A 27,406-nucleotide genomic window follows, 5' to 3' on the forward strand; every position below is an offset into this window, starting at 1 on the left:
CAACACTGGTGCATTCATTCATATTCATACCTCAACAATCGCAGTGTGGTACAGTGGCGTAATATAAGCGAAAACAGTGTGAACACTATTTGCTTTAAATGTTATTCCATTTACACCCCCAGGTGTAATATAAATGTAAAGATGTCAGGTCCCAGAGAAAGGACAGCGGGTGGTGAATAGACTACATACCCATTGGGAGCAGGGCACTACGTTGGCCAGTGCCATGGCAATAGGCAGCTCTCCCTGGTCTCCCATCATGGTGACCAGCTCCACCAGCCTCTCAAAGCGGTCTGCAAGCACCGTCTCTGCCAGTGTGTCAAACTCTGTCCCCTGCTGCAGGATCTTAGTCAGCACCTCCATGAAGGTGGCCCGCGTCTGCAGGTCCTTATGGTAGCCCAGACCTACACACACAGAAAGAGAGAGAAATGTATTGTAATCTTACCTAAGTGTGACAAGAGAGAAGAACATTGACAAGTATTGTTTTAACGACCCTACACTAATGATGAATTAGATGTAATCAACAGAGATCCAATTAAAGCCACTTCCACTATTACATCTTATTTCGCATGTTAAGCACTTTAAACATGAAGCAGCCAACCAAAGAGTGAGCCTAAGCCTCATTCCTGATAAGTTGATATATTAGGTTTCCAGACTGACCAATGGAGTGCATGAGGCCACTGTCCACATTGGCGTTGAGGAGGTTGGACATGGCCAGGACGGTGCAGTGTCTGAGGGAAGCCAGGCGTCGAGACATGCCCCTCTTCCTCCCTGCCACCTGCTGCCCATCATCCTCCACCTCACTGCAGTCATTCAGCAGGTTCATGAACAGGGTGAAGTACCTGGGAGGAGGAGAAGGAGACTCTACTCATTCTCTTTTAGAACATTTTATGACGTAAGCCACATTGCATAAGTAATGAACTTCAATAGTAATAGTGAGTAAAGAGAAGATAGCTGACGTACTTGAGGAAGAGCTGGGACTTGGCCTCCATCAGTTCCACTCCGTCTCCCTCCTCAGGCTGCAGGGGCAGGCCAGCTAGCAGAGACACCACCGCCTCCATACTGGCCTGGTCTAGGTCCCTGTGTATCACACAGCACAAAGCATAGGTCAGGGGTTAGAGGTCAGATCAAATCACATTTTCATTTCACATGCTTCGTAAACAACAGGTTTAGACTAACAGTGAAAAGCTCACTTCACAACGACGCAGAATACAATAAAAAAAAAGTATTAAGAAAGTAACATGAGGAATAAATACACAATGAGCAATGATAGCTTGGCTATATACATGGGGTAGCAGTACCGAGTCTATGTGCAGGGGTACTAGGAAATTGAGGTAGATATGTACATACTGTATAGGTAGGGGTAAAGTGACTAGGCAACAGGATATATAACAGACAGTAGCAGCAGCATATATATATATATATATATCTGATGGAGTGTCAGTATGTGCAAGTGTGTGGGTAGAGTCCAGTGTGTGTGCATAGAGTCAATGCTGATAGTCCGGGTAGCTACTTGGTTAATTTAGTACAGGTAGCAATTTGGTTAATTTCGTACAGGTAGCTAGTCGGTTAACTTTTGGCTTGGAGTTCAACCCCAGTTATGTACTGGGCTGTATGCACTACCCTCTATAGCATCTTGCGGTCAGATGTTCCTTTGTCTTGCCGACATTGAGGGAGAGGTTGTTGTCCTGGCACCTCACTGCCAGGTCTCTCTGACCTCCTCCCTATAGGTGGTCTCATCGTCGTTGATCAGGTCCACCACCATCGTGTCATCGGCAAACTTGATGATTGTATTGGAGTCGTGGGCGGCCACGCAGTCGTGGGTGAACAGGGAGTACAGGAGGGGGCTAAGCACGCACCCCTGATGGGACACCGTGTTGAGGGTCAGTGTAGCGAATGTATTGTTGCCTAACCTGACCACATGGGGTGGCCCGTCAGGATGTCCAGGATCCTGTTGCAGAGGGAGGTGTTCAGTCCCAGGGTCCTTAGCTTAGTGATGAGCTTGAGGGCACTATGGTGTTGAACTTTGAGTTGTAGTCAATTAACCGCATTCTCAAGTAGGTGTTCCTTTTGTCCAGGTGGGAAAGGGCAGTGTAGAGTGCAATAGAGATTGTGTCATCTGTGGATCTGTTTGAGGGGTATGCAAATTGGAGTGGGTCCAGGGTTTCTGGGATGATGGTGTTGATGTGAGCCTTTCATGGCTACAGATGTGAGTGCTATGGGGCGGTAGTCATTTAGACAGGTTACGTTGGCGTTCTTGGACACAGGGACTATGGTGTTCTTCTTGAAACATGTAGGTATTACAGACTGGGTCAGGAAGACGTTGAAAAAGTCAGTGAAGACACTTGCCAGATGGTCAGCCTATGCTCTGACTACGCATCCTGGTAATCCGTCTGAATGTTAACGTGTTTAAAGGTCTTACTCACATCGGCTACAGCAAGCGTGATCACACTGACGTCCAGAACAGCTGGTGCTCTCATGCATGGTTCAGTGTTGCTTGCCTCGAAGCGAGCATAAAAGGCATTTAGCTGGTCTGGTAGGCTTGCTTCACTGGACAGCTCTCTGCTGGGTTTCCCTTTGTAATCCGTGATAGTTTGAAAGCCCTGCCACATCCTGATGAGCGTCAGAGCCGGTGTAGTAGGATTCGATCTTAGTCCTGTATTGATGCTTTGTCCGTTTGATGGTTTGTCGCAAGGCATAGCAGGATTTCTTATAAGCGTCCGGATTGGTGCCTGTAATTCATGGCTTCTTGTTGGGATATGCAAGTACGGTCACTGTGAGGACTGTGGCGGAAGAATCAGAATTAGTTAGGTAACATAATTAATTAAGATGTCTTATCTGCATAATATGCTTATATGATATGCTTGTTATAAGAATGCATCCCTTCGGACTCTGGTGTTGGCAGTTGCACTTCCTCCCTCAGCTGGGGCTTAGTCACCTGGGGCCCAGAGAGGGGAGAAGTCAGGCTTGTCGTTCACATGTCTCTGGTTCTATGTACTTTTCTCCACAATGTCTGTGAGCCAGTCACTACCTCCTTGGGGGAGATAAGGTCTGAGAAAAGCTATGTGGGGTAGTGTCTGGAACCATTGTATGTCATCTCTGATGTAGCACCTAACCTGGGGGAGTGTATGACCTAGAGGCTCACTCCCCTCAGTGAGCTTGTCCAGGCTTGCAGTCAAGAAGGGGGGGGGGGGGCAGTAGTACAGTACCTGGTAAGACACTTTACATCATCATCAGCCGCCTGGTTTGAGGTGCCCATCACCCAGTCTGTTAGGTACTCCACCATCTTATTCCTGCCAAGGACAAACAGACATTAATTGACTGTATGTAAACGCAATGTCATGGTCTTTGTATTACTCTGTATCAGTTGATATGTTGCGGTAAACCTGGACAGTACAGAACATGTTTGCCTGACAGTCTAGACTCCAGGAGGACATTCTCACCTGAACTTTATCTCTTGGCAGAAGGCCAGGTCGTCTCGATCTCTCACCTGAACTTTGTCTCTTGGCAGAAGGATAGGTCGTCTCGATCGCTTACCTGAACTTCATCTCCTGGCAGAAGGACAGGTCGTCTCGTCTCTCCATCATCACCTCCACCAGTTGGCACAGCTTGGTCTTCATCTGGATGGCATGCACCATGTTGCCCAGGATACGCACGTACCTGCCAACACAACACAGGGCATGGGGAGAATAAGAGTGGGCAGTGTGCTCACAGCACCAACGGTCTCATAGTCCAGGGTCAGCACGCCATGGAGGAGAGGAGCGAAGGCTTTTACCTGACCAGGTTCAGCATCATGGTCTCTATGCTGGCCTGTCCCAGGTGCTCTGAGCTGCCCTCAGTGTGGTTGTCCAGTAGGTTCTTCATGATGGCGATGGTCTGCTCCACAAACTGGGTGTTAGTGTCATTGATGGGAACCTAAACAGATACAAACAATTTGACATTTTACCACACAGGTTAACAGTGTCTTTGGATTTACAGGTACAACCCTTTTCACTGTACATGTGTATGTGTTCCTCTCACCGGCCCCTGTGCGTCGAAGAAGCGGCTGATGCTGTTCTTCAATTTGTTGAAGAGCATGGGGTAGAGAGCTGGGCTGAGCTCCAGGCCCACCAGATCCTTAACATTGGTCCGGATCTGAACACCCTTTTCATGGCTGCAAACCATGAGGGACAGCAGGCGGTCCAGGAAGCGGCCCAGGGGCGTCTCCGTGTTCCCCTCACAGGAGCCCATGGAGATCATGGAGCCCTTCCTCTCACTGAGAGGCCCCATGGGGGGGCTGTAGGTGGCCAGGCCTGGTGCGCTGCGCTGCTGCAGACACACCCCCCCCAGAGCACACAGGAAGCCAGTCATGTTGATCCACTCCTGGACACAGATAGGAGCAACAGAGGGACAACATCATTCCACAACCAAATCATTTGTGAAGTGTATTTTGATGTGCGTAAGGAGAATGCATAAGAACAGGCTAATAGATGTCTGCTTACCTGGCCATCCTCTAGCTTAGTTTTGGGATGGGTGAGGATTAATTTGGTCGCCTGCTCCCATTTTGCATGCGTGTCTTCCCATGCCTATGGGGAAGATTATAAAACAAAACAAATGTTGAGTTGATGTGAATATCGTGCTTCACAAACATCCTTCCATATTGAAGCATCAGGGTATGAACAGGAACACAGCAGCAGGCCACTCTCACTTCTGTGTTTCCTGCAGTAGGATGTTCGATCCTCCTCAACAGAGCCATCACTCTCTTCTGCAGGGCTGACCGGCCTGAAAACACACAAACACAGCATGACAGGAGCCTTGGCCTCTCAGACAGCCCCGACGTCATAACCTGCTGAGCTCTCATGCTGTGACTGCCCTCTAGAGGTGGTACTCTGTCTATACACCATAAGAAACTCCAGGTTATAGGTCATTAGCGCGTTCATTCACTACTAACCTGTGGACATCATGTTGCTGACGGAGGCAAACTCGATGAAGGTGTTGTAGTTGGGCAGGATGGTCTGGACCGGGACCTCGTCCACTCCACAGCGGACCTCAGCCTCCTCACAGAGGTGTCTGAAGCAGGACATGGCCACCAGAACGGCCTCCATGTCAGGGCTCCACAGGAACATGTAGAGACAGACCTCCAGCTTAGTCTGGGCCTGTCTGCAGATGGGGATGCCACTGCCCACCGTGGCCCGCTCCTGGGGGAGGAAGACAGGACCGAAGGGTTACAACAATGGAGATTTTTCAGGAGGGGATTCTGAATGTTATATACAACATGTCATGCATAGAGCTATCTTTTTGCTTTACTCAAAAAGACAAATATGCCTAAATATAATTCTGAACATTCTATAACCTTGTGCCCTCCTGGATGAGACCCACAGGTATAAGGACTACAAAACCCACAACGCTGTGGCTCACCTTGTTCCTGAGGAGGAACTTGTTCCTGCAGATGAGGATCTCCCTCAGCCACTTAAGGATCTCTGTACTGTTGATCATCTGGTGTCCAACCAGCTTCTTACAGATGAAGAAGAGCACCTGGGAACTGTAGGGTACAACAGCCAATCACAGTCAAACTGGTGGCCTCCATCTGTACTAACCAATTAGCATCAATGAACACTCAATTTTACCTGGCATCTAAGGTAAGAGAACATCTATAAAAAAGGTAGATAAAAAGGAGGGCTGAGGCTACCTGATGTCCCAGAAGGTTTCAATGGGAGCATCTGGGTTCCACAGCTCTATGGCCTCAGGTTGATGCAGGACCAAGAGGGCCTATAAAAGGAAGAAAACAGGAGGAGTATGTTTTAGCTACTGTGGCAAAATGGAACCATACTGGAGAAAAAGAGAGATGGGGCTCACCTCCATGGCCTCCTGTGAACACTCTCCCATGTTGGCCAGAGGCACCAGCTGCACCAAGCCGGTGATCAGCTCTGCTGTACTGCTCTGGATCTCCTGACCCTGCTTACCTGGGTTCTGACACACACACAAACACGTAAACAACTACACAGCAATGTACAAACATGCTAAGAGTGGCTTTCCCGGTCTAGTCTGCCTAAAAGTCTTTGCAAATCTCAAACCAGTTCAAAAGGGTGGCACACATTTCACCGAATGTGGATCTCCCGTTCGTCTACCGATTGTTGAGTGTGCTGTTGATGTCTGACATTTTCACACAATTCTACATGTAAAAATCGGTTTGCAAGTACTCTCGGCAGGAAAACGCTATTGGTGTGTTCGAGCCCTAAGACTTTCTAACAAGTCTCTAACCTAACACTTCGCTAATTTGTCTAAATCTAACCCGGCAAGTGGAATTAACAATGATAAATCGCTTAATCCAACACAACAAATGTAGAATTAAAGGATAAGTACAACTACTGTGTTACACAGCCATCCTCAAACAGCAAAATACACATTATTTCTGTCCAGGAGTCCTAAAGTAAACAGAGCAAACACTAACATGTAGCATGAGTTTGGGGTCAGCATGGATGAGCTTGACGAGAGCCAGCAGAAGGTACTTGTGGCTACGCGTGTCCAGGTCTGTGGTCTTCTCCTTGAACTTCAGACTGGTCATCTTCTCCTTGAAGGTCAGACTCTGAAGGAAACGAACAGTAGAGACTAGCCATTAGCAGGAGCATTCATTTAAGATGAGGAGAGTGATAGAAAAGATCAAGGTAAACATGGAAAAATTAAGTAGAGGAGAGGGAGAAACAGATGCAGAGTATCTCTACTATAATCAGACAAACAAGTTCCCACCCTCCGAGCAACAGTGACCCAGCGCACAGGGATCAGGAGAGCCACCAGGAGAGAAGGAATCAGGGGTCAAACAGGGGGCAAGAGAGAGAGACACTGTTTCATTAGTGCCCTTCATTGGTGGGCCATGAAACAGGAGGTGGACAAACAGACAGGAGCCTAAGGGGCCATGCCTAAACCATCATGGGCTGGCCACCATGAGGGAGTCAGGCCCACACACAAACACCAGGACACTGCAATCAGGAATTATGGATGAGGAAATAGCATTCTAGTGGTGTTTGAAGGAAATATTCAACTATGCACCAACACAATCTATAGGCATCTCATTCGTTCACAGGTGATAAACACAACCAAGTAGCCATCCATAGAACCTAGTTTGAAGGCATATCAACGCTGTGATTATATTAAAATCCTCCATTTAGGAGTTCAAATAAAGACGATGAACAATCCAAAGTATTAGTGAGAGTGCAAGTAGGACTCAGCCTCAACAGGCTGTAGTGCTGAGCAATAAACCAACAAGTCTGTTGTTTTTCTTTTTTAAAACAACTAACTGACCAACATTTGTTCAATTACTTTAACTTCTATTTGTTCCGTTTTTTTTCTGTGAGCTCAATGTGCAGTTTCTCTACAGATAAATCAGATCAAGCCTGAACTGGGAGATTTAGTAGAGTTTTAGGCCAATGAGGCCAATGTTCCACATGGTTTAGCGCAGAAAACGTGGTAATTAACTACACTGACCATAATCCATTGCGTGCCTATTTGTCCGGTCTGTGTGGGGCAGACACTGAGGGAGAGAAGAACGTGCGAGACAGAGAGCAGTTGCTTTGTGAGTCATCTACCTGAAAATACAAGATCTAAGTGATTGATAGTTGGTATTCAGCAGTAATAAAAGTATGCCTCATTAACTTTGAACTACTAAAATAGTGATTTTGTCAGACAGCATAAGCAGCAGATCTATAGAGATGAAATGATGACTTGGAACTAAATAATAAAGTAATCAAATAAAACAAATGTAACACACAACTGAAGAATTTTAAAGTAATGTGAATAAATGGTTAATAAGCAGTAATGGTCCCTAACATCATTGGCCTTTTATTAATTGTTGTATTCTGTTTTGTTACAGCATTCAATCCACATAATGTATAGTGCATTTAATGTTGAATTATATTTGAACGGAAATCAAAAACCGTGATTATTTTTTTATAACCGAAACGACCTCAAAAAGCACTACCAATCACTCAGCACTAACAGACTGAGAAGCATGCGCCAGGAGCTAGCTTAGCATACAGATGAGATGGAGTGGAGGGAGGAGTCGGACGCAGGCTCACTTCAACCAGAGCACAGAGGTGGAGGACGACAGGGGCTCTCTCTTATCTGTGGTAGCCTGAGGGTGGGGTCAGGGGTTAGAGGTCAGCTGCAGAGGAGTCGGAAGGAGGAAGCGTGGGGAGTGGTAGGGGTGGCAGTTATACTTACAGCAACAGACGCCCACTGCCATGCAAAACAGTGACTGTGACAGGTTGGCATCTGAGTGAGTGGGCGGCAGCAGCCAGGTCAAAGAAAATGAAGGAGGAGAAGGAAAGAACGGGGCAATATGAAAAGAGAAAATAAGCAGAAGACAAAGAAGCACCACCGAGTCAATGATGTCAGAGAGTTCCCTCTGCCGTCCTTCACCTCCATGAGATGAGTAGACCAAACACACAGACATGAGCGAGATGACACGCGCACACACAAAATGACAGGGAAGTGAGTGGTTATCAAAGATGGTTATCAAGAGAGTTATCAGATTTATATACAGTACCAGTCAAAAGTTTGGACACACCTACTCATTCAAGGGTTTTTCTATATTTTTACTATTTTCTACATTGCAGAATAATAGTGATATCAAAACTATGAAATAACACATATGGAATCATGTAGTAACCAACAACAAAAAAGTGTTTAATCTAAATATAATTTAGATTTGAGATTCTTCAAAGTAGCCATTCTTTGCCATGATGACAGATTTGCATACTCTTGGAAAAGCATTCCAGGTGAAGCCAACAGTCTTGAAGGAGTTCCCACATATGCTGAGCACTTGTTGGCTGCTTTTCCTTCACTCTGAGGTCCAACTCATCCCAAACCATCTCAATTGGGTTGAGGTCAGGTGATTGTGGAGGCCAGCTCATCTGATGCAGCACTCCATCACTCTCCTTCTTGGTCAAATAGCCCTTACACAGCCTGGAGGTGTGTTGGGTCATTGTCCTGTTAGTCCCACTAAGCGCAAACCAGATGGGATGGAGTATCGCTGAGGAATGCTGTGGTAGCCATGCTGGTTAAGTGTGCCTTGAATTCTAAATAAATCACAGACAGTGACACCAGCAAAGCACCCCCACACATCCTCCATGCTTCACGGTGGGAGCCACACATGCTGAGATCATCCGTTCACCAACTCTGCGTCTCACAAAGACACGGCGGTTGGAACCAAAAATCTCTAATTTGGACTCATCAGACCAAAGGACAGTTTTCCACTGGTCTAATGTCCATTGCTCGTGTTTCTTGGCCCAAGCATGTCTCTTCTTCTTATTGGTGTCCTTTAGTAGTGGTTTCTTTGCAGCATTCGACCATGAAGGCCTGATTGACGCAGTCTCTGAACAGTTGAAGTTGAGATTTGTCTGTTACTTGAACTCTGTGACGCATTTATTTGGGCTGCAATCTGAGGTGCAGTTAACTCTAATGAACATATCCTCTGCAGCAGAGGTAACTTTGGGTCTTCCTTTCCTGTGGCGGCCCTCATGAGAACCAGTTTCATCATAGCGCTTGATGGTTTTTGCGACTGCACTTGAAGAAACTTTCAAAGTTCTTGAAATTTTCCAGATTGACTGACCTTCATGTCTTAAAGTAATGATGGACTGTCGTTTCTCTTTGCTCATTTGAGCTGTTCTTGCCATAATATGGGTTTAGTCTTTTACAAAATAAGAGCTATCATCTGTATACCCATCCCTACCTTGTCACAACATAACTGATTGGCTCAAACACATTAAGAAGGAAAGAAATTCCACACCTTTTTTTTTTTTAACAAGGCACACCTGTTAATTGAAATGCATTCCATAAATAAAAATAAGAATGGCATGGCTTTTTGTATTTACTTTCTGTAATACCAACTACTCCACCGAAGACATTCTTTAAAAAAGTATACTCGGTCATAAGACTTAACGTGGGCAAATAAAATTCATAGAATAAAAAGGAAAGTTTTACATCATCTAAGTCCGAGGGTGGTTTTAAACTCCCAGACTTGGAATTGTTTGAACTCCCTACCCAAGGCTTTTACTGGCGACATATTCACTATATGGCCAAAAGTATGTGGACATCCTTTCAAATTAGTGGATTCGGCTATTTCAGTCACACCTGTTGCTGACAGGTGTATAAAATCGAGCATACAGCCATACAATCTCCATAGACAAACATTGGCAGTATAATGGCCGTCCTGAAAAGCTCAGTGACTTTCAACGTGGCACCGTCATACAATGGCACCTTTCCAACAAGTCAGTTCGTCAAATTTCTGCCCTGCTAGAGCTGCCCCAGTCAACTGTAAGTGCTGTTATTGTGAAGGGGAAACGTTTAGGAGCAACAACGGCTCAGCCGCGAAGTGGTAGGCCACACAAACTCAGAACGGGACCGCTGAGTGTTGAAGCATGTAACATTTATAAATCATCTGTCCTTGGTTGCAACACTCATTACCGAGTTCCAAACTGCTTCTGGATGCAACGTCAGCACAAGAACTGAAATGGGTTTCCATGCCCAAGCAGCAGCACACAAGCCTAAGATCACCATGCACAATGCCAAGCGTCGGCTGGAGTGATGAATCACACTTCACCATCTGGCAGTCTGACAGACGAATCTAGGTTCGGGGATGCCAGGAGAATACTACTTGCCCCAATGCATAACGCCAACTGTAAAGTTTGATGGAGGAGAAACAATGGTCTGGGGCTATTTTCATGGTCCGGGCTAGGCCCCTTAGTTCCAGTGAAGGGAAATCTTAATGCTACAGCATACAGTGACATTCTAGACCAGGCATTCCCAAACTGGGTATGGAGGTACGCGCAATGCCGTCGAGGGTACACCAAATAAAAATGTATTCACATTTTCAAACAGTCCATTTATATTCAATGTGCGGGACAAAATTGAGGCTGATTAAGAAGTTGGACAACACACAGGTCTTTCCATCATTGTGTGATTTTTTTGTGTGCAAATGAACTCAAGCTTACGGACAATGTCAAATGTGATATAGCGAAGCACCTGAGTGAGTTGGGTGTGCAATTACGCAGGTACCTTCCCAAACAACTGAATTGGTTATCCCTTTCATGCCCTGCCTCCAGTCCACTTACCGATATCTGAACAAGAGAGCCTCATCGAAATTGCAACAAGCGGTTCTGTGAAAATGTAATTTAATCAGAAGCCACTGCCAGATTTCTGGATTGGACTACGCTCAGAGTTTCATGCCTTGGCAAATCGCGCTGTTAAGACACTGATGCCCTTTGCAACCACGTACCTACAGTGTGTGGATTCTCGGCCCTCACTAGCATGAAAACTAAATACAGGCACAGACTGTGTGTAGAAAATGATTTAAGACTGAGACTTTCTCCAACCCAACATTGCAGAGTTATGTGCATCCTTTCAAGCACACCCTTCTCATTAACTGGTAGTGAGTTATTCACACTTTTCAATTAACAAATAAAGTTTTATATGTAAGATGGCTAAATAAAGAGCAAAATCATTGATTATTATTATATTATTATTTGTGCCCTGGTCCTAAAAGAGCTCTGTCACTTCCCACGAGCCGGGTTGTGACAAAAACTCACACTCATTCTTATGTTTAATAAATGTATTGTATAGTGTGTGTGTGTGTGTGTGTGTGTGTGTGTGTGTGTGTGTGTGTGTGTGTGTGTGTGTGGCAGGCTTACAATGATAACAAAAAACTAAATTTGAGAGTGCGCTGACCCTGGTGCTAGAGGGGGTACGCAGCTGGTGGTTGAATGTTTGAAGGGGTACGGGACTATAAAAATAAATATGGGAACCACTGTTCTAGATAATTCTATGCTTCCAACTTTGTGGAAGGCGCTTTCCTGTTTCAGCATGACAATGCCCCCGTGGACAAAGCGAAGTCCATACGGAAATGGTTTGTCGAGATCGGTGTGGAAGAACTAGACTGGCCTGCACAGAGCCCTGTCCTCAACCCCATCGAACACCTTTGGGATGAATTGGAATGCCGAATGCAAGCCAGACCTAATCGCCCAACATCAGTGCCTGACCTCACTAATGCCCTTGTGGCTGAATGGAGTCCCCGCAGCTATGTTCCAACATCTAGTGAGTGGAGGCTGTTATAGCAGCAAAGGGGGGACCAACTCCATATTAATACCCAAGATTTTGGAATGAGATGTTCGACAAGCAGGCATTCACATACTTTTCGTCAATAGTGTATCAAAACGTTTCGATTTGAAATCTTTTCGACATCAGAGCAACCTTGAAGGAATCTTATTTGAGTTAGAAAAAAAAAACTATTGGAACCAAATGATGTTAGCACAAGATGGAGGGAAAGTTGGAGCATAAGTAACAAAATTACACTTAAGGAAAATCTGTTTAATCCAGTATAAAGTAAATGTATAGAATTTATTATACAAGAGAGAAAACTCTACAGCACAACAGCAGAGTCATGTGTTAAGTGTAAAACTAACAGCTTTCTGGGAATGCTATGAAGTCCAAAATGTATGGACGGAGCTAGAAAGTTGTCTGTCAGAAGTATTACAATGTAAACTTACTTTTAATCTGTCTGCATATTTCATGACATTGCATATAGTGCTGTAGTGAGCTACCCAATGAGCTGGACGATTCATCACTCATCTTGAAAAAAATATATATATTAAAAACTTGGAAATCAATCAATCCGCCATCATGAACACAATGGACAAATTGAATGATTTATTATTAAAAAAGCATGGACGACCACGAAATACAAATTGGTACAATTTAAGGCCAAGTGGCAAACAATAATGCACTAAGGATGGGGGTGTGAGCATACGGGTCTGGGCAGAGGAGATGTAGTCACTGTTTGAGTGCGTCTGTAAGTTGTTGTTTGTATGTATAAGTTTGTATTTGGAGTGGGGAAAAAAAAAGAAAGAGTATCTTGGTGGGGGGTGGGAGATCCTGCTCTCCACTGTAAAACCAAACACGGACACTGCAGTCTGGCATTGAATAACATCTCATCCCAACATGGCCCATTCATAAAAATAACAATCATGCACACTCACACACCGGTAATATTTTGGGTTTGTTGAGTATGTTTTTGTTGTGTGTGTGTGTGTGTGTCTTACCGGAGTCATGCGGAGGGGAGCGTGCGTACTGCAGCCCCTCATCACGTGGCCCAGCGTCTCAGAAACCATGATCCTCAGCTCTCCAGAGTAGCAGTACACCGCATCAATCTTAGGCCACCAGTCCAATGGAGACTGCAGCAAAGGAATGGACAGAGGGTTAAACTCAATCCTGTAAACAAACCTACTGTAGGCTTCATTATAAAACATTTGAAACAGAAATGTAATCCTATAGAGAGACTTGGATAATACACGGCCTGTAGGTTAAATAGTAATAGTGGGTGTTGAGACTTATCCCAATCGAAACTCATTCACAAAATGACATAGGGCCTTCAGCCCAGTAGCATTTGTTAGGGTGGAGAGATGGGACTTCTCCAGTTTGCCTGGAGGGGAGAAAGATGGCGGCTGTACTCTCCTACTCTCTGTTACCCACCCACCAACCCAGACAGACAGAGACATGCAAGAACAAAAGCAGCCTCTGACTTCTGCTCACAGACAGGAAGTGCTTTGCGTGAGGGGGGTGAGAGAGAGACCAGTCATACTCTCACTCCCTCACACACAGTCTCCCAGGCACATGGAGAGCTAATAAAAGGGTCTCTGTATGAAATCTTCCCTCAGGCACTTCCTATTGAAACACACAAACACACACACACATAAACCACATGAGTGTCTGCAGCACTTCCTCTCCCTGCATGGCTCATCCAGAGTGAGATGGTAGTCCATCTAATGGCTGGGTAATAGAGCCAGCCCAGTGTATACAGTAGTGACATCATCTACACAAAGTCACCACAGATAAGGTTACCACTGGTCATTCTAGACATGCACTGTGTGCACACACAGCATTGGCCACTTTATATAGTGGCACTGGACATTGGCATTTGGTGTGTTGATTGATCCCTTAACCCCATGTTGGGCCATGAGAACACACACTTACATTGGTGATGATTCTGTGTAGGGAGTTGACCAGGACGAAGTGGAAGGTGGGAGGGGAGGATGAGGCCAGGCAGACCTGAAAAATGGAGGAGAAAAATAAAGAGAGAGAGATTAACCATAGATCAGAGTCCTTACTTCAACACACCAGTATGTGGTTAAAAAGTGTGCATCAACAACCATTTCTATGAAATACTATACTCCAAAACTCAGCTCCATCATTGACTGAATCAGATGGCTCATTCATCACAAAACCCACTGATATTGCCAATTACTTTAATGATTTTTCCATTGGCAAGATTAGCAAACTTAGGCATGGCATGCCAGCAACAAATGCGGCATTACACATCCAAGTATAACTGATCAAATTATGAAAAACAAGCATTGTAATTTTGAATTCCGTAAAGTGAGTGTGGAAGAAGTGAAAAAACTATTGTTGTCTTTCAACAATAAGCCACTGGGGTCTGACAACTTGGATGGAAAATTACTGAGGATAATAACGGACGATATTGGCCCTCCTCTATTTGCCATATCTTCAATCTAAGCCTAGAGTGTGCCTGGAGGAAAGCAAAAGTAATTATGTTACCCAAGAATAGTAAAGCCCCCCTTTACTCGCTCAAATAGCCAACCAATCAGCTTGTTACCAACCCTTAGTAAACATTTGGAAAAAATTGTGTTTGACCAGATGCTATTTTACTGTAAGCACACTTAAAGCGAAGGACATTCAACAAACACGGCACTTACACAAATGACTGAAGAATGATGATTGATTGGCTGAGAGAAATTTATGCTAAAAAGATTGTGGGAGCTGTTTTGTTAGACCTCAGTGCGGCTTTTGACATCATCGATCATAGTCTGCTGATGGAAAAACGTATGTGTTATGGCTTTACACCCCCTGCTATATTGTGGATAAAGAGTTAACTGTCCCAATAAAAAAAATGTTCTACCCCCTTTTCTCCCCAATTTCATGGTATCCAATTGGTAGTTAAAGTCTTGTCTCATCGCTGCAACTCCCGTATGGACTCGGGCGAAGCGATGGTCGAGAGGCATGCATCCTCCGAAACACGACCCAACCAAGCCACACTGCTTCTTGACACAATGCCCGCTTAACCTGTCTGGGCTAGGGGGCAGTATTTTCACGGCCGGATAAAAAAAACGTACCCGATTTAAACTGGTTACTACTCTTGCCCAGAAATGAGAATATGCATATTATTCGTAGATTTGGATAGAAAACACTCTAAAGTTTCTAAAAGTGTTTGAATGGTGTCTGTGAGTATAACAGAACTCATATGGCAGGCAAAAACCTGAGAAGATTCCAAGTAGGAAGTGGCCTGTCTGCGATTTTGTAGTTCTCCTTTTGCTTGTCTATCGAAACTACAGTATCCGTGGGGTTATGTTGCACTTTCTAAGGCTTCCATTGGCTCTCTAAAGCCGCCAGAAAGCGGATTGGGGCATCTCCTGTCTCTGGGCAAAGTATAGTAACTCAGTTTGTCAGTGGTCTGCCTGAGGACAAAGGGAATGGAAATGCACGTTCACGAGACCTCTCCATTTTTTATTTTCCTCTTTGAATGAATACAGTATTGTCCGGTTGGAATATTATCGCTATTTTACGAGAAAAATACCATAAAAATTGATTCTAAACAGCGTTTGACATGCTTCTAAGTACGGTAATGGAACATTTTGAAATTTATTGTCTCCAAATGCGCTCGCGCGTTACCCTTTGTATAGTGACCTGAACGCACGAACAAAACGGGGGTATTTGCACATAACTATGGAATATTTGGAACAAAAACAACATTTGTTGTAGAAGTAACAGTCCTGGGAGTGCATTCTGACGAAGAACAGCAAAGGTAATCCAATTTTTCTAAATCGTAATTCTGAGTTTAGGTGACCCCGAAGTTGGCGAGTGTCAAATTAGCTAGCCGTGATTTAAAAAAAAAAAAAATTTATTTCACCTTTATTTAACCAGGTAGGCAAGTTGAGAACAAGTTCTCATTTACAATTGCGACCTGGCCAAGATAAAGCAAAGCAGTTCGACAACATACAAAAACACAGAGTTACACATGGAGTAAAACAACATACAATCAATGAAGTAGTAGAAAAGAAATAAGACTATATACAATGTGAGCAAATGATGTGAGATAAGGGAGGTAAAGGCAAAAAAAAAAGGCCATGGTGGCAAAGTAAATAAAGTATAGCAAGTAAAACACTGGAATGGTAGATTTGTAGTTTGAAGAAAGTTCAAAGTTAAAATATAAATAATATGGTGCAAAGGAGCAAAATAAATAAAATAAATAAATACAGTAGGGGAAGAGGTAGTAGTTTGGGCTAAATTATAGATGGGCTATGTACAGGTGCAGTGATCTGGGAACTGCTCTGATAGCTGGTGCTTAAAGCTAGTGAGGGAGATAAGTGTTTCCAGTTTCAGAGATTTTTGTAGTTCGTTCCAGTCATTGGCAGCAGAGAACTGGAAGGAGAGACGACCAAAGGAGGAGTTGGCTTTAGGGGTGACCAGAGAGATATACCTGCTGGAGCGCGTGCTACAGGTGGGTGCTGCTATGGTGACCAGTGAGCGGAGATAAGGGGGGACTTTACCTAGCAGGGTCTTGTAGATGACCTGGAGCCAATGTGTTTGGCGACGATTATGTAGCGAAGGCCAGCCAACGAGAGCGTACAGGTCGCAGTGGTGGGTAGTATATGGGGCTTTGGTGACAAAACGGATGGCACTGTGATAGACTGCATCCAGCTTGTTGAGTAGGGTATTGGAGGCTATTTTGTAAATGACATCGCCGAAGTCGAGGATTGGTAGGATGGTCAGTTTTACGAGGGTATGTTTGGCAGGATGAGTGAAGGATGCTTTGTTGCGAAATAGGAAGCCAATTCTAGATTTAGCTTTGGATTGGAGATGATTGATGTGAGTCTGGAAGGAGAGTTTACAGTCTAACCAGACACCTAGGTATTTGTAGTTGTCCACAAATTCTAAGTTAGAACCGTCCAGAGAAGTGATGCTGGACAGGCGGGCATGTGCAGGCAGCGATCGATTGAAGAGCATGCATTTAGTTTTACTTGTGTTTAGGAGCAGTTGGAGACCACGGAAGGAGAGTTGAATGGCGTTGAAGCTCGTCTGGAGGGTTGTTAACACAGTGTCCAAAGAAGGGCCAGAAGTATACAGAATGGTGTCGTCTGCGTAGAGGTGGATCAGAGATTCACCAGCAGCAAGAGCGACATCATTGATGTATACAGAGAAAAGAGTTGGCCCAAGAATTGAACCCTGTGGTACCCCCATTGAGACTGCCAGAGGTCCGGACAGCAGGCCCTCCGATTTGACACACTGAACTCTGTCAGAGAAGTAGTTGGTGAACCAGGCGACGCAATCGTTTGAGAAACCAAGGCTATTGAGTCTGCCGATGAGGATGTGGTGATTAACAGAGTCAAAAGCTTTGGCCAGGTCAATGAAAACGGCAGCACAGTATTGTTTCTTATCGATGGCGGTTACGATGTCGTTTAGGACCTTGAGCGTGGCTGAGGTGCATCCATGACCAGCTCTGAAACCAGATTGCATAGCGGAGAGGGTGCGGTGGGATTCGAAATGGTCGGTAATCTGTTTGTTGACTAGGCTTTCGAAGACCTTAGAAAGGCAGGGTAGGATGGATATAGGTCTGTAGCAATTTGGGTCGAGAGTGTCACCTCCTTTGAAGAGGGGGGTGACAGCAGCTGCTTTCCAATCTATGGGAATCTCAGACGACACGAAAGAGAGGTTGAACAGGCTAGTAATAGGGGTTGCAATAATTTCGGCAGATAATTTTAGAAAGAAAGGGTCCAGATTGTCAAGCCCAGCTGATTTGTAGGGGTCCAGATTTTGCAGCTCTTTCAGAACATCAGCTGAATGGATTTGGGAGAAGGAGAAATGGGGAGGCTTGGGCAAGTAGATGTGGGGGGTGCAGTGCTGTTGAATGCAGTAGGGGTAGTTATGTGGAAAGCATGGCCAGCCGTAGAAAAATGCTTATTGAAATTCTCAATTATAGTGGGCTTATCGGTGGTGACAGAGTTTCCTATCCTCAGTGCAGTGGGCAGTTGGGAGGAGCTGTTCTTATTCTCCATGGACTTTACAGTGTCCCAGAACCTTTTAGAGTTCGAGTTGCAGGAAGCAAATTTCTGTTTGAAAAAGCTAGCCTTGGCGTTTAACTGCCTGTGTGTATTGGTTTCTAACTTCCCTGAAAAGTTGCATATCGCGGGGGCAGTTCGATGCTAATGCAGAACGCCACAGGATATTTTTGTGTTGGTTTTAGGCCAGTCAGGTCTGGGGAGAACCAAGGGCTATATCTGTTCCTGGTTCTAAATTTCTTGAAAGGGGCATGCTTATTTAAGATGGTGAGGAAGGCATTTTTTTTTAAATAACCAGGCATCCTCTACTGACGGGATGAGGTCAATATCCTTCCAGGATACCAGGGCCAGGTCGATTAGAAAGGCTTGCTCATTAAAATGTTTCAGGGAGCGTTTGACAGTGATGAGTGGAGGTCGTTTGACCGCTGACCCATTACGGGTGCAGGCAATGAGGCAGTGATCGCTGAGATCTTGGTTGAAAACAGCAGAGGTGTAATTAGAGGGCACGTTGGTTAGGATGATATCTATGAGGGTGCCAGTGTTTGCGGCTTTGGGGTTGTACCTGGTGGGTTCATTAATAATTTGTGTGAGATTGAGGGCATCAAGCTTGGATTGTAGGATGGCTGGGGTGTTAAGCATGTCCCAGTTCAGGTCACCTAGTAGCACGAGCTCTGAAGATAGATGGGGGGCAATCAGTTCACATATGGTGTCCAGAGCACAGCTAGGAGCAGAGGGGGTTCTATAGCAGGCGGCAACGGTGAGAGACTTGTTTTTGGAGAGGTGGATTTTTAAAAGTAGAAGTTCAAATTGTTTGGGTACAGACCTGGATAGCAGGACAGAGCTCTGCAGGCTATCTCTGCAGTAGATTGCAACACCGCCCCCTTTGGCCGTTCTATCTTGTCTGAAAACGTTGTAGTTAGGGATGAAGATTTCAGAGTTTTTGGTGGACTTCCTAAGCCAAGATTCAGACACAGCTAGGACATCCGGGTTGGCAGAGTGTGCTAAAGCAGTGAATAAAACAAACTTAGGGAGGAGGCTTCTAATGTTAACATGCATGAAACCAAGGTTATTACGGTTACAGAAGTCATCAAAAGAGAGCGCCTGGGGAGTAGGAGTGGAGCCAGGCACTGCAGGGCCTGGATTCACCTCTACATCCCCAGAGAAGCAGAGAAGAATAAGTATGAGGGTACGGCTAAAAGCTATAAGAATTGGTCGTCTGTGACGTCCAGAATAGAGAGAAAAAGGAGCAGGTTTCTGGGGCCGATAAAATAGCTTCAAGGTATAATGTACAGACAAAGGTATGGTGGGATGTGAATACAGAGGAGGTAAACCTAGGCATTTAGTGATTATGAGAGAGATATTGTCTCTAGAAACATCATTGGAACCAGAAGATGTTGTAGCATGTGTGGGTGGAGGAACTGAGAGGTTGGATAAGGTATAATGAGCAGGGCTAGAGGCTCTACAGTGAAATAAGCCAATAAACACTAACCAGAACAGCAATGGACATTGCATATTGACATTAAGGAGAGGCATGCTTAGCCGAGTGATCAAAGGGTCCAGTGAGATTCAGACAGCTAGCCGGGCCATAGGTAGCAAGCTGGTGGAAGATGGAGGGAGGTCTGTTTTTAGCCACCTCGTGCGTTTCCGTCTGTGGGTTAGTGGGGTTCCATGTGGAAGGGGGGACCTGTCCAATTTGGCAAAATAGTTAGTTATAGTGGCCCAAGAAAATTGTCCGATAGACCTATTCAGATCGCAGCCGATAAGACAGCTAACGATTAGCCGGCCGCAGATGGGCGATCAGGTTACGTCGCGACGGAGGGGCCAGTTGGATAACTCCCTCAGGCAGATAACGTCTGTGGTCCAGTCGTGAAGACCCGATGGGGCTCCGCATCGGCAGTAAAAAGGGTCAGGATAGGTGATTGTAGCCCAGGAGACACTTCAGCTGGCTAGCTCAGGAAAAGCCCACGAGTGGCTGACGGAACTCTTCAGCTGGCTAGCTCTGTAATAATGTGTGTTAATTCCGTGACCGACGTTGCCAATAGTCACTCAGGTAGCAGCTAGTTAGCTGCAAGATCCAGGTGTAAATGTCCAGAGCCTGCGGTAGAAATCGGGGAAAGGAGAGAGAATAGGTCCGGTATGCTCTGGTCTGAGTCGCGCTGTACAAAAACTGGCGATAGCTTTTCGAGCTAATGGATAGCTGAGGACAGCTAACCGTGGCTAGCTGAACTCCAACGTTAGCCAGTGAAAATGGCTAACCTCTGGCTAGCTTCTGTTGTGGAATTCAGATGAGGTAAATAATACTTTATTTTTATAAATTGGTGAGGCGGGTTGCAGGAGAGTGCTTTGAGGTTGAGTTTTTAGAAGAAAAAAAGTAAAAAGATAAGTGAAGAAAAATATGTAAATATATATATATATACACGGGACACAACAAGAGGAAGGTAGAGGACGTCTGAACTGCTACGCCATCTTGGAATATGATGGCTGAGCTATGTACTCAGAATATTGCAAAATGTGCTTTCGCCGAAAAGCTATTTTAAAATCTGACATAGCGATTGCATAAAGGAGTAATTAATTATTAAAATAATTGTTATGTATTTTGTCAACGTTTATGATGAGTAATTTAGTAAATTCACCGGAAGTTTTGGGTGGGAATGCTAGTTCTGAACATCACATGCTAATGTAAAAAGCTGTTTTTTTATACAAATATGAACTTGATTGAACAAAACATGCATGTATTGTATAACATAATGTCCTAGGAGTGTCATCTGATGAAGATCAAAGGTTAGTGCTGCATTTAGCGGTGTTTTGGGTTTGTGACATATATGCTTGCTTGAAAAATGGCTGTGTGGTTATTTGTGTCTATATACTCTCCTAACATAATCTAATGTTTTGCTTTCGCTGTAAAGCCTTTTTGAAATCGGACAATGTGGTTAGATTAACGAGTCTCTTATCTTTCAAATGGTGTAAAATAGTCGTATGTTTGAAATATTGAAATTATTGCATTTTTGAGGTATTTGTATTTCGCGCCACGCGATTTCACTGGCTGTTGAATAGAGTGGGACGCTAACGTCCCACCTATCCCATAGAAGTTAACCCAGGAGCCAGCCACACCAATGTGTCGGAGAAAACACCGTACACCTGGCGACCGTGTCAGTGTGCATGGCACCGGCCCGCCACAGGAGTCACTAGAGTGTGATGGGACAAAGACATCTCTGCTGGCCAAACCCTCCCCTAACCCGGACGACGCTGGGCCAATTGTGCACCGCCCCATGGGTCTCCCGGTTGCGACAGAGCCTGGAAAGAGTTACCTGTCTAACAGAACACAGAGGCTGTTCTTTAATGGAAGCCTCTCCAACATAATCTGGGTAAAATCAGGAATTCCCCTGGGCAGCTGTCTAGGCCCCTTACTTTTTTCAATCTTTACTAATGACATGCCACTGGCCTTGAGTAAAGCTATGTATGCGGAGGACAACACTATACACGTCAGTTCTACAGCGAGTGAAATCACTGCTTAATAAAGAGCTGCAGTCAGTTTCAGAATGGGTGGCAAGGAATAAGCTGGTCCTAAATATTTCAAAAACTAAAAGCATTGTAATTTGTGACAAATCATTCACTAAACCCTAAACCTCAACTGAATCTAGTAATGAATAATGTGGACATTGAGGTGACTAAACTGCTTGGAGTAACCCTGGATTGTAAACTGTCATGGTCAAAACATGTTGATACAACAGTAGCTAAGATGGGGAGAAGTCTGTCCATAATAAAGCGCTGTCCTGCCTTTTTAACAACACTATCAACAAGGCAGGTCCTACAGGCTCTCGTTTTGTCGCATCTGGACTACGGTTCAGTCGTGTGGTCAGGTGCAACAAAGAGGAACCTTGGAAAATTTTAATTGGCTCAGAACAGGGCAGCACGGCTGGCCCTTAAATGTACACGGAGAGCTAATATTAATAATATGCATGTCAATCTCTCATGACTCAAAGTGAATTAGAGATTGACTTAATCACTACTTGTTTTTGTAAGAAGTGTTGACCTGCTGAATGCATTGAGGTGTCTGTTTTAAACTACTAGCACACAGCTTGGACACCCATGCATACCCCACAAGACATGTCACCAAAGGTCTCTTCACAATCCCCAAGCCAAGAACAGACTATGGGAGGCACACAGTACTACACAGAGCCATGACTACATGGAACTCTATTTCACATCAGGTAACTGATGCAAGCAGATAAAAATACACTGTACGGAACAGCAGGGATTGTGAAGAAACACACACAGACACACATGATAAGACATGCACATACACATGGATGTTGTATTGTAAATATGTGATAGTGGAGTAGCGGCCTGAGGGAACACACTAAATGTATTAGGTAAGTGTTATGAAATGTAATGTAATATTTTAAACTGTATATATAACTGACTTAATGTTGCTGGACCCCAGGAAGAGTAGCAAGGGGATCCTTAATAAATACCTTAAAATGCTGGTTGTTGTGGGGATTGATGCGGAAACAAGAGACAAAGCAGTCGATCATGAGGTCCACGTCTGCATTCTGGCTTCCCGCCCCTCTGGAGAAAGGCTTGGCTGGGTTGAAGAGCAGGGCCTGACAGGAGAAGGGAGAAACACCGTCCATAGCATCAGATGTGACTGGTTACCACTGGTGAATAATACTGGATACTATGTTTATAATACCTTCCCATAACACAGATGACCAGAGGACAATCTGTGGCTGATGCTCACCTTAAGGTCCACTACGATAGACTGCACCAGGAGGAAGATGACAGAGTGGTCCTCCCAGTTGATGTAGGTGGAGGCCTTGCAGAGTTTGACACAGGCGATGGCAGCACTCTCAGTCAGCTGTTTACTGCCCCCGTGGCCGGCCAGGGCCTTCCTCAGGTTCTCCAGGAACAGTTTCTGTTAGGGACAGAGAAGAGTACTGTAACAGTACTGTATGAGAGAAGAGTAGTGTACTGTAAGACATGGCTGATTAGAACCCTAGTGTGTGCCCTGCCCCGTGGGTGTGTTGTGTCTGACCTTATTGACCTTGGTGTCTTCTACAGTCTCTCTGGAGATGTCCTGTGTGATGTCGGGACAGAGGATGAGGAGGATGATCTGCAGTGGCCACACGGCTGCCTTCCTCTTGGCACTCTCAGCAAAACTGTCCACCAGGTCAAACAGCTTCTCTGCACAGTCTGGGAGAGACCCGGCCAGGCAACAACACAGTCAACACCACACAGTTTGGAAGAGACACAACCAAGCAACAACATAGTCAATAACACAGACATACAGTACCAGTCAAAAGTGTGGACACACCTACTCATTCAAGGGTTTTTCTTCATTTTTACTATATTCTACATTGTAGAATAATAGTGAAGACATCAAAACTATGAAATAACACAAATGGAATCATGTAGTAACCAAAAAGTGTTAAATCAAAATAGATTTTATATTTGAGATTCTTCAAAGTAGCCACCCTTTGCTTTGATGACAGCTTTGCACACTCTTGGCATTCTCTCCACCAGCTTCATAAGGTAGTCACCTGGAATGCATTATAATTAACAGTTATGCCTTGTTAAAAGTGAATTTATGGAATTTCTTTCCTTCTTAATGCGTTTGAGCCAATCAGTTGTGTTGTGACAAGGTAGGGGTGGTATACAGAAGATAGCCCTATTTGGTAAAATACCAAATCCATATTATGGAAAGAACCATCAAGCGCTTTGATGAAACTGGCTCTCATGAGGACCGCAACAGGAAGACCCAGAGTTACCTCTGCTGCAGAGGATAAGTTCATTAGAGTTACCAGCCTCAGAAATTGCAGCCAAAAAAGAAATTCGTCACAGAGTTCAAGTAACAGACACATCTCAAAAATTGCAGCCAAAAAAGAAATGCGTCACAGAGTTCAAGTAACAGACACATCTCAAATCAGCTGTTTAGAGGAGACTGCGTCAGTCAGGCCTTCATGGTCGAATTTCTGCAAAGAAACCCCTACTAAAGGACACCAATAAGAAGAAGACTAGCTTGGGCCAAGAAACACCTGCAATGGACATTAGACTGGTGGAAATCTGTCCTTTGGTCTGATGAGTCCAAATTTTAGATTTTTGGTTCCAACCGCCGTATATTTTTGAGACGCAGAGCAGGTGGTTGGATGATCTCTGCATGTGTGGTTCCCACCGTGAAGCATGGAGGAGGAGGTGTGATGGTGTGGGGGTGCTTTGCTGGTGAAACTGTTGTGATTTATTTAGAATTCAAGGCACACTTAACCAGCATGGCTACCACAGCATTCTGCAGCGATACACCATCCAATCTGGTTTGCGCTTAGTGGGACTATCATTTGTTTTTCAACAGGACAATGACACAGCCCTTACACAGCCTGGAGGTGTGTTATTTGACCAAGAAGGAGAGTAATGGAGTGCTGCATCAGATGACCTAGCCTCCATAATCACCCTACCTCAACCAAATTGAGATGGGTTGAGTTGGACAGGAGAGTGAAGGAAAAGCAGCCAACAAGTGCTCAGCATATGTGGGAACTCCTTCAAGACTGTTGGAAAAGCATTCCAGGTGAAGCTGGTTGAGAGAATACCAAGAGTGTGCAAAGCGGTCAAAATATATTTAGATTTGTTTAACACTTTTTTTGTTATTTCATAGTTTTGATGTCTTCACTATTATTCTACAACGTAGAAAATAGTAAAAAATAAAGAAAAACCCTTGAATAAGTAGGTGTCCAAACTTTTGACTGGTACTGTATGATTCATCACTAAGTGTAACATTAGAACTGTAACTGCATTCTCACCAGCCATGTCTGTCTGTGGCCTCTGGTACAGCATGGTGAACTCATCAGGGTAGTTCTCCACCCAGTTCCAGAAGGCCTGAGGGGGGAGAGAAGGGGGTCACACCACCTGCCTGGGAAGCACTGTACCCATCTTCTACTCGCAAAGAAGACTATCAACAACACAACAACTTGCAACAATATTTCCTGTCCTGATTGTAATGTCAAGCTTCTAGACTGGGGCTTCTGGCGAGCCACAGACGGTTAGTGTAACTGAAGTTTATCCAGATGCCTGAGCAGCTCCACAGAAATGTACTAGAGCAGGAGGAGCAGGGCAACAGGAAGTCAACAGACACTGTACTAGAGCAGGAGGAGCAGGGCAACAGGAAGTCAACAGACACTGCACTAGAGCAGGAGGAGTAGGGAAACAGGAGATGTGGACCAGAGACCACTAGGTGGAGAAAGTGAGTCTGTAGATAGATACGTAAGAGAGAAACAGAGAGAGAGAGACAGTGGCAGACAGAGAGGCAGACAGAGAGAGAGAGATACTCACCTTCTCTAAACTGTTGATGACACTTAGCTGGGCAGGCTTCTTGAGGGCTTTGAATTTAAACACCGTCTCTGCAGGAGGAGATGACAACCAATACCGAGTCCACACTGAACCTCAACAACGGTGCACAACTCAAAAGAAACAGAACATTTTTGGCTCTATCAAACGGATAACTTCAAATGGGACGGCTGTAGTCCAAAATAAAGCAATGTGACTGATAATAATACACAAATACCTTGGAGCAGTTTCTTTAGCTTGGCACAGTCCACATTAATGTACTGGATGAGCTCGATGTCATGGACATCCACTGTGTCCTCCGAACACAAGGTGAGCTCCTGCAACCTGAGGGGAAACACCGCAGAGATGGATCTTCAATCAAGATGGTTATTTTAATCTCCTCGAATATTCACATTCAATAGAATCACATCATTAGAACATGATAGAGAAGTAGCAGTAGAGCATCATAATAGAAACAGTAATCAAACGGTAAGCCTAGGTCTCATCTGACTAACGGTAATAACGTGACAGACTAGTCTGGGTGAATGGGCAATGCTTTCAAGGTAAAAGCTGAGGACAAGAAGAGAGAGAGGCGACACTGGGGAGTGGTTGAGGTCAACTCTCTCCCCCTGTTTTAACATCACATAACATAACCAACTCCTCATGATTTAATAACCAGCCACTTCATCAGTCTGGGCCTGCCAGTCATGGACCAATAAGACCACAACACAGCTCGGTTAACAAGTGCAGACTGCAACACAGACGAGTGGAGCAGCACTCTTGTCTTCTGCCTCAGAACCAACTTGTACACCAGTGCAAGGAGGAGGAAGACAAAATATGTGCTTTCTGAGCTTCAACAAATAATTAATATACCCGAGTGGTTAATATTTACAGATGTTTTCTCCCCACTCCAAACCACTCAGCTCTGACACACACAGGTCAACACACAGGTGAGCATGCGCACGGACACACACACACACGCGTGCGCACGCATGTGAGTATGCCTCCATGTCTTGTGCAGGTCCAGGTCCTTTGGGGGTTGGTTTCACAGTGGAACATTACTCCATGAGACACAGACAAAGAGACTCTTTATGAAGGCTGCTGACAGACTCCCTTTCTCCCTCTATTTATTTCTCCATCTATCGAGGTAGATGATAGCTCCAGCTTCTTTCTTCCTCCTTGCTCTCACTGAAGCCCACAGGCCTGAACTGGTGTACACTTAAAGGTAACCCTTCCTCTACATACAGCCTGAGGTCTACTACTGTGGCCTGTCGCTTCTCAGAGCAGTTTGGGCTGAGGGTTAGAGTTCTGGGTGTTTATGATTGTCACCTGGTGGAGATGCGGCTGAACACGGCATTGAAGTTGTTGCAGCTGAGGGAGAAGAGGACCCCGGAGGCGGAGCTACGTAGCTCGGCGGCATGCTGGTGGCCCTCGCGGTACGTGTGGATGAAATGACAGATCTCTGGCAGCAGCTGTTTCACCAGCATGGTCTCATCCAGACGCATGCAGTCCTTCGGTTGCTGAGGGATGGAGGGAAGGAAGGAGAGACCAGGAAGGGAGGGATTAGAGGAAAGGTTAGAGGTCAAACATGAGAAAACCTTTCAATGTCCTCACTGCCCGATTAGCCCAGAGAGGAGAGAATAGACCAGAATAAAACCCTGCCACACGGAGAGAACGGTCAGTCAGGCTCCAGTCACAAGGCAAGCATCCCTGAAGTCACACATTCCCTCTCATACATGAAGATATAAAACATACTAGGTCTAAAACATCCTGACCAATAGGTAAGATATCACAATCGGTAGGCTACAACTTCGTATCACATATTTTAGATACAGTGCATTCTGATGTCTCTCACAGCCTTGAAATAATGCTGTAAATCTAGCTGAGATAATGGCTCTGGACAGAGCTATCCAGACTAATGATTCTACCTGCTGGATTTGGACCTGCTGCACTGCAGGCCTGGGACCTGTCATTACCCCAGCACACTGTGGAGG

General features: G+C 45.0%; 1 protein-coding gene across 4 annotated transcripts in view; it reads right to left on the bottom strand.

Annotated features, from left to right (window-relative positions):
* The window catches only part of LOC115149113 (neurofibromin), a 70,337-nt gene that overhangs the window by 31,503 nt on the left and 11,428 nt on the right, over positions 1 to 27,406 (bottom strand). For all 4 annotated transcript variants that reach the window (XM_029691643.1, XM_029691645.1, XM_029691644.1 and 1 more), the window contains exons 4-26: positions 26,742 to 26,932; positions 25,651 to 25,757; positions 25,419 to 25,486; positions 24,890 to 24,965; positions 23,134 to 23,291; positions 22,840 to 23,013; positions 22,574 to 22,702; positions 13,999 to 14,073; positions 13,068 to 13,199; positions 6,428 to 6,562; positions 5,833 to 5,946; positions 5,666 to 5,745; positions 5,395 to 5,518; positions 4,928 to 5,174; positions 4,685 to 4,758; positions 4,479 to 4,562; positions 4,018 to 4,359; positions 3,773 to 3,912; positions 3,535 to 3,657; positions 3,207 to 3,290; positions 961 to 1,077; positions 658 to 839; positions 190 to 401 (exon numbers count right to left, since the gene is read on the bottom strand). In XM_029691643.1, the coding sequence (XP_029547503.1) occupies positions 190 to 401; positions 658 to 839; positions 961 to 1,077; positions 3,207 to 3,290; positions 3,535 to 3,657; positions 3,773 to 3,912; positions 4,018 to 4,359; positions 4,479 to 4,562; positions 4,685 to 4,758; positions 4,928 to 5,174; positions 5,395 to 5,518; positions 5,666 to 5,745; positions 5,833 to 5,946; positions 6,428 to 6,562; positions 13,068 to 13,199; positions 13,999 to 14,073; positions 22,574 to 22,702; positions 22,840 to 23,013; positions 23,134 to 23,291; positions 24,890 to 24,965; positions 25,419 to 25,486; positions 25,651 to 25,757; positions 26,742 to 26,932 (3,168 nt within the window). The remainder of the gene's footprint in view (positions 1 to 189; positions 402 to 657; positions 840 to 960; positions 1,078 to 3,206; positions 3,291 to 3,534; positions 3,658 to 3,772; positions 3,913 to 4,017; positions 4,360 to 4,478; positions 4,563 to 4,684; positions 4,759 to 4,927; positions 5,175 to 5,394; positions 5,519 to 5,665; positions 5,746 to 5,832; positions 5,947 to 6,427; positions 6,563 to 13,067; positions 13,200 to 13,998; positions 14,074 to 22,573; positions 22,703 to 22,839; positions 23,014 to 23,133; positions 23,292 to 24,889; positions 24,966 to 25,418; positions 25,487 to 25,650; positions 25,758 to 26,741; positions 26,933 to 27,406) is intronic.

Source organism: Salmo trutta, chromosome 15, assembly GCF_901001165.1.
Source record: "Salmo trutta chromosome 15, fSalTru1.1, whole genome shotgun sequence".
Lineage (NCBI taxonomy): Eukaryota > Metazoa > Chordata > Actinopteri > Salmoniformes > Salmonidae > Salmo > Salmo trutta.